Raw genomic sequence first — 8007 nt, forward strand, 5'->3', positions numbered from 1 at the left:
AAATATTTGTCTATTTAATTGTAAGGTAAAAGGTTGTCTATTTTATTGGTAGAAACCTATAAATTACAAAATATTTCGCTTAACACATTCCTATCTTCATATGACATTTCTTATTTATTATGTTTTAAAACTGATTTTTTCAAAATAATTAAACTGTAACTGTGTCACTTATTTACTAACAATCGCATGGTTTTAGTTTTTATGTAACTATGGATTTTGCTTTTCTGTTCTTATTTTAGCAGTTTATTGAAATTAACTGCCAGAGCAAGAATCTGAATAGTGTGTTTTTTGTGTTGCACTCATTTTAATTCAATTTTTTAAATTTTCTTTGTTTCTGTGATAACGTTTAGTGTAATCTGACACAACCCTAATCTGCCGTTACTGTTTCAAAACATACCTACCGATGGCTCCTGGAATTGCTGATAAAAAGAACAATACCCTTCCTTTATGGGGTAATGAGAAAACTATGAACTTGAATAACTTAATTTTAACTAATATTTTGTCCTCGCATTATTTTAAGGTTAATCTCTATCAACTGAAGACCTATCACGAAGTCATTGATGAAATATACTATCAGGTAACGCATCTAGAGCCATGGGAGAAGGGAAGCAGGAAAACAGCAGGACAGACTGGCATGTGTGGTGGGGTTAGAGGTGTTGGTGCTGGTGGCATAGTTTCCACAGCATTTTGTATATTGTATAAACTTTTTACATTGAAGTTAACTCGCAAACAACTTGTTGGATTAATCAACCACGGTGATTCACCGTATATCCGAGCTCTGGGCTTTATGTACATAAGGTACACACAACCCCCAGCAGACCTCTGGGATTGGTACGAGCCCTATTTGGAAGACGAAGAGGAGATAGATGTCAAAGCCGGAAGCGGTCAGATCATGACGATCGGCGAAATGCTCCGCCATTATCTATCGAAGCTGGAATGGTTTTCCACCTTGTTCCCACGCATTCCCGTTCCGATTCAGAAGGATTTGGAGAGGAAGCTGACAGATTGGAGAGCCAAGACAAAGATTAAAGTGAAAGAAGATACAGATTTCGGTGAAGTTGAGCAACCTTCTGCTGCTGAGGGGAATTGGGAGGAAGAAGAAGAAGGCGGGAGTTCTTTACATGCCTCGTCAAAAGGGAAAGATGTCAGAGAGGGCAGTCGTCATAAAGAGTCGTCCAGGGTCGACTACAACGATGAGATCTCCAGAGAGAGGGAAAGGCAGAGGCGAGATCGAGACAAGCATAGATCATCAAAGCATCATCACTCAGATCATCACAAAAGTCATAGAAGTCGGAGTCCTTCGGAGTTCAAACCTCATAGGGAAGATTCGGGTCATCATCGATCGAAGCACAGAGAATCTGATCGGCCAATGGAGCACGGGAAGCACAGAGAAGTTAGTTCTCACCGTAAAGACAATGATGTGGAGCACGAAAAATCTTTCAGGGACAAGAAGCATAGTCATGAAAAACGAGAGAGTAAACATCGCTCTCATAGTCATAGTCATGACAAAAAAAGTCATAGGCGCTCTCGAAGCAGAGAGCACTATTGATGTGTGAAAGTTTACATATTTTGATATTTTAAAAAGCACAACTGTACATAACGGAACATGTTCTAAAAATTTGAGACGTCATAAAAATATGGGTATCTTCTGTTTTTTAATTTAAATTTTGGAAACTTACAGACATGTTCTAATGTTTGCAATTTTTCCCTGTTAATAATAGAACATTATTTATGTGTTTTCATGTTGTGTATAAGCAGAACAGTGTTCAAAACTTTCTTAATTTTTCCTGCTGCCTGATTTCTATTGATTATGAACAAAATATTTATCCTTGTTTTCCCAATTTTCGAGCTTGTGAAATTTTCACCCGTGTGTCACTTCACATGTAAAAACATCGTCATGCTGTTAGACTTTCTTGAAAAAGTCTGCAGACTGCTTTTTGCTTGGGAGAAAGAATATGTTTCTGTTAATTAGATTTTACATGAGTAATGTCAGATTTAATATGAAATGAATACAAGAACAAAAAATAATAATTTGATAATTTATCTCTCGTTTTGTAATGCCTCAAATAAAAATATTAAAGCCTCCCAAAGTTTTAAGATTTCATCCTAAACATTCCTACATTTTACTTGTAATTTTTGAGCTTAAGAATTTATTGTCGTTCATCACTCGATGTTGATTTAGGAATTTTATAATAAGTTTTATAACTAGTTAACTTATCATAAAATATACAAACAAACATTGATTGCTGTTGCAGACTATTTTTAGGTGTTTATTCGGGGCTACTAAAATTTTTTGCTATTATATGTATAATACTTTCTTTTCAGTTGAAAAATGCATAAATAATGTTCTATAAATTTGTAGATGTTTAGCTTTCGCAGTTTTGTGTATGAAGTCTGAACAAGTGTATGATAAACATCTGCTAATTTTCATATTAAATTGTTATTCAGTTTAAATTATTGTGTTAATTTACTTGTAAAAAATACTCATTGTTTCCCTTGCTTCTTTATTTATGTATGAATCAGTGCAATTTATTAGTAGGCTTAGGTTCATTATACAATTGCTATCCAAATTCAAAATGAAGAAAATGCATAAATGATTACCTGAAGTCATAGTAACTCAATGTTTAGTAAATGTTTCCGTTTTTTTTAGCTTGCTAATATTGTTCTTTTTTTCAACAAAGGCTTGCAAGAATGTTTATGTCTCAAAAACAAGTGTAACGCTGGAAGTTTGCCTAGAGATTTTTGTCATAGCTCTTCTGTGATATGTAAGTATTTATTTATTTATTTTTGCCTTTTGAAATTAATTATTAAGAGTTTATCGACTACCTTGAGAAACATCAACTTTATGGATACTTACAATTTCGTGTCGTTTTGATGTTAGGGTCAAGTGCCCTCTGAATTTGTTGCAAAATTCATAAATTTATTAATCAAATTGAAAAACAAAAATTTTATTGAAATGAAATGAAAAGTCAAAAAAAAAGAGAATCCACAGGAAAAATTTCTTCGAAGGTAAGTTTGGGGGGGGGGGACATTCTATGGGCCTATTTAAAAAACACACTCTCATATATCTTTAACAAAATTTAGTAACGTAGCAATTAATTTAAATTATTTTAAATCAGTTTTAGTATATATTACAAACAATATTAAAATTTAGTTATAAAAGGCATTATTTATAATGTTATTAAAAGGAAAATATAATAATATTAAAAAAAAAAAAAATTGCCAATTTACTACTTGGATTTCTTATTAGAAAAATAAAGTAAAGTAGTACAATTTGACCCAATTGTTTTTTTTTTAAATTTTTTTCCTAAATTGCTTTCTGCAGGTAAGCTAAAAAGGCTGCTATCATTGGAAAGTTTCATTTAAAATCAATAAAATATTTGACGTCAAGTGACGATGAGATTCACTTGACTGTATCTTTGAAAAGTTGGTGAATATTTCCCTGTTGTTGAGAAAAATTGTAAATTGTTGTACAAATCTCTTTAAAATATCTATCGGCTAGATTTTATATTTGACTAATTTTAAAATATTGTTAAATTTAAAACAAAAATAACCTCTGAAATCTAAATGGTTTATAACCCAAAATTTATCATCAACAAATCAAACAGTAAAGCCTAGAGGTGCAACATCAATGGCAAAACATCAATGTTAGAAATTGAAACATCAATGGTATTGATAGATCGACCAAAAAAACATTCCAAACATTGATGTTTTAAAACATCGATCTTTTTATCAATGTATAACATACATTTTTGGACATACTACACTAATTTAAGCAATAGAAAAGAATACGTGCCCGACTAATATTTTGAAAATACTGAACCTCAGATCATGAATATAATTTAATAAGAATAATTTCGCAACATCTTCGTATTTTAGTAGGACAAAAATTGATAATAAGACAAGCACCGATTAATACAAACTAGTTATAGTAATAAGGAAATTTTTTCAAACTGAATGAAACTAAAAGTAAATTTACATCAAAAAAGAATCTAAGAAAAAATGTATCACAGTACTTACCGTCCGATGAATGATGAGAAAAAGTCGTGCTAATTATTTTAAAAATACAAAATTAATTCTAACAATTATTTTTAAGAACAAGAAATATGTGTTGTTTGTTAGTTAATAATTAAAGACAAATTTTAAGTAATAGAGGGACGACTTGTTGGGAGAAACCGATAAGTAACCCTGAATATTGGTGTTGACTCTTTGGAAAAAAAGAAGTTTGTTTACTTTGTCCCCCAGAAGCACATTTTTCTTTTCGCAGACTATCCCACCAATCAGAGAAACATCTCTTTCCATCGGAAAAGAAGCTGCCATCACTATCAAATACTTTAAAACAACTTTTACCAGCTTTGAATTTTTAAAATTATAATTTTGACCGTATTAACGTTTAGGATTTTCCTTTAGTTTAAGAACTGGAGCCTTGAAATACACTGCAAGTTCTTGCACCAGACTACCAGTGTCAGGTTCTTCCAATAGTTTTGACCTCTTCCTCACTCTCTAGTTAATCTTCTACTATCTTGTAGTGATCTTCCCAAAAATCATCCTCTACACAGAAAAATTGATCTTATACAATGGGTGCAAACAAATTATTATTTTTTTGGCAACTCCATTAGTAAACTTAATTACCTGGCAAGAAAATTGGAGCAAATTTTATAATAATTTTCAATTAAAATGCAAAAACATAAACATCTAAGCCAAAACATTGATGGTCCAAAAAAATTGAAAGTAAAACATCGACGTCGCACCTTTTGTAAGGCCACTTCAAGCTTTAACCTATAAAAGCAAGTCAAATCAAACAGAAGCAGTTTTATGAGCAAGCTAAGCAATTTTCCGTAACTTTTTTAATTCAAATTTAAGATTTTCAGCTGACCAGGGTTTGCCGATATATATCAGTCGACATACAGTAAAACTCCTCTAATGCGGACACTAACGCAACAATTATTTTGGTCCACAATAGAGGAGTTTCCGTAGGACAGGTTGAATTTTGTTATTTGCATTGGAATGGGGGAATTTATAAATGTCCATATAAGAGGGGTGTCCGTACTTGAGGGGTGTATAAAAAAGTTTATGAATCATAGTAATATTATTCATTTATTATTAAACTAAAATAACTAAAAAGTTATGTACTATATTTTTTATGATGTATAATACATTATTAATACAACAAAGTAACCTACTATTCTTTTTACTTGTTTTTCATATTCATAAAATTATTAGTTATTTAACAATTTTAAATCATATTAAAAGTGCCTAGTTAAGTATTAAAACATTGCTCAGCAAAAAAGAAAATGTCTTATGACTGTGCACATTATTTATTTCTGAATCATATTACTGTAAAAATAGCTAACAAAAGAAAAATGAGTAAAACAGCTAATGGTAAATGAACTCCATTAAAATTAATAGAAATGTAAAATGAAATATTATTTTATGAAAGAAACCTTAACTTTAAGTCTACATATTGTAATATAAGAGAATAAAGACTGATTTGAGGATGCATTTATTATTTTAGTTAGTGCTGATTGAAAACATTGGATATATGGATGCCTCAGTTGCCAAATCGATTAACTCACTTTTTAAAAAAATCCTCGTTTCTGCTTTAATAGTGCTTAATCAATGCTTAGCATGTGAATTTATATTAAAGTTTTGGTTCAGTACATTTCCGATCCTGTGATGGCAGAAAATGTAATACGAGGGCCCATTCACTCCTATGGGAAACACAATCTTCTTTATCACTTTTCTCGACTTTTTGTTTTATGGAGTTAATTGATTTGGCAAGTGAAGCAGCCATGTATCAAAATATCCGTTATATATCAAAATATCGGTTATTTTCGAAAATATCACGATATTTTCGATCCCTGAAGCTGACATAGGTTTTGAAATAGGGTTCAATTTCTTGGGGGGGGGGGGATATTGCCTCCTTACTTCTAAAAGTAAAGGGGTTTTGCCCCCTCACTTTCCAGAGTTAAATAATATTAGTCGATTGTAAATGATTTTTATGGGGTTGATTGATTTATTTCACATAAGTAAGAACTAAAAATTCCACATTAATTAACTTTTCTCATCTTTTTTTCATAAGACTGGATCTTTAAAATAAAAGAGAAAAGTTTACGGTGGCTATCCGTCCAAATTTTTGATGCTATATTCCACATTTCTAGAAGTTATTAAACATAGCCCATTTTACTATAAAAAAAAGGAAATCAGCTTTAGGGGTCATGCCCCCTAACCTTTACACTTTGTTTAACCTTCTACTTTTTTTGGTGCACCAGCCGCCTATGATTAGACATTACTGCTAATTTTAAAAGGGCAGTTCTCAAAAGGTGGGAGCAAACACAGACCTCAACTTAGAAGCTTTAACACCAAATAACTTTCATTTTAATTAACTCAAAAAATTTTGAGTTAAATTATAATACTGTATAGGACAAGAATTGACATAAATTATGGAAAAAATGCTCCTTCAAATACCTTTAAAAAATATATTCTCTGCTAAAAGGCACATTTTTGGACATTCAAAACGTTAACTGAGCAAATGAACCATCAAAAAAAAATTTTTTTTAAATATTTCCATACGTTTCAAAAAAAAAATAAGGGTATGAATCTCAAACTGATTAATTTTTGATAATGTTTTCCACAAGTTAAAAGTAAAGACATATTATTTATTTTGTAAACAATTTTAGAAAAAAAGGAATTTGGAAGTTTGATGTATGTCCAAAAGTTACGATCTGAACAATGCTATTATTTGATAACTAAATATATGATTTATACATTTTAAAGGTATTTTTCGATCCTCAAAATCAATTTTTAATTATTTTTAAAAGTGTTTTCATATGTTTTTATGCAGTATCTTTGAAGCAAAATCATTTTTCTTAAATATATATGCGAGATGTCCAAATTGCGTTATGATCTAAACGCCTAGGCGCCGATAATTCTGTTCATTTATTCAATATTATAAATGATCTTCTGTCTTGTAACCTTAATAAAAAAGGCTATTATAACGTTAATTTCTTTAATCCAGCGGTATTTTGCACAATACGTTATGCATTGAACATTACATAAATAACAGTAGAAACACAAGTTTCGATCATAACAAACGCATTTAAGTAAACAAAACGGCGGCGAAAACAAAATTTTCTTATTTAAAGACCAGTATATAAAGTCATTCATGTACTTCATAAATTCTTTATTTTTCATTTCAGAATTTAAAAATAGATAAAATTTTCATTATGATGATGGACAACTGTATGTCCAAAATCTGTTACCTACCGACTGATCATTAAAGTTTTATAAATTCTTGCTGTCTTTTTATATTTGTATATGATGTTCTAGGTGTACATACTATGCAATAAAGCCCAAATTGATGTCAATTTTCAAAATTTTAAAAATTGCTCGGAATTAACTTTTTTGTTTCCAGCTTTTGAGAACTATCCAAAAAAGAAAACAAAAATGAAGTTGTACGCCAAAGAGTAAAGTGACACACATTATTTTTGAAAAATCATGTAATCACAGCGGGAAATGCTTTTGGCTGTAACGTATAATTTAAAAATAATAGATTGTGCTAGCTCTGATACTAAAAGCTTGATACTAATTTAAACGGAGAAGCAAACTGTGTATCACTAAACCTCATGAGCATTCATTCATGAAATAATATCATCAAATAATAACAATATCATCAAAGCATGCATGTTAACTTTGTTCTCATCATTTAATTTTCTGAAAAAAAGTAAAATGTTTTACTTCTCATTCACACAGTTTTTAAATCATGAAAAAAAAAAAATCAATTTGAGTTTTGAAATTTTGAATTCAAATTATGTTTTTCGCAATCACGAACTGAGACAGGACCCTACTCATTGGAGTTATTGTTTCTAGAAACGGCTCCTGTCCCCCCCCCCCCCCCAAGTCTGCCTCCCCTCTTGGGCGGTTACTTGTGCATAGTTGTGTGTGTGAGTGTGTAGACCTGTGTGTATGCACGTAGGCGTGTGTGAAGTCGTGTATGTGTGTGAACGT

General features: G+C 31.0%; 1 protein-coding gene across 1 annotated transcript; it reads left to right on the forward strand.

Annotated features, from left to right (window-relative positions):
* Nucleotides 1–403: 403 nt before the first annotated feature.
* On the forward strand, nt 404–1549 carry LOC129230177 (pre-mRNA-splicing factor 38B-like). The gene has a single exon (XM_054864579.1). The coding sequence runs from the start codon at nt 404–406 to the stop codon at nt 1547–1549; it is 1146 nt and encodes a 381-aa protein (XP_054720554.1).
* The last annotated feature ends 6458 nt before the right edge of the window (nt 1550–8007 follow it).

The sequence above is a fragment of the Uloborus diversus genome, chromosome 9, assembly GCF_026930045.1.
Source record: "Uloborus diversus isolate 005 chromosome 9, Udiv.v.3.1, whole genome shotgun sequence".
Classification (NCBI taxonomy): domain Eukaryota; kingdom Metazoa; phylum Arthropoda; class Arachnida; order Araneae; family Uloboridae; genus Uloborus; species Uloborus diversus.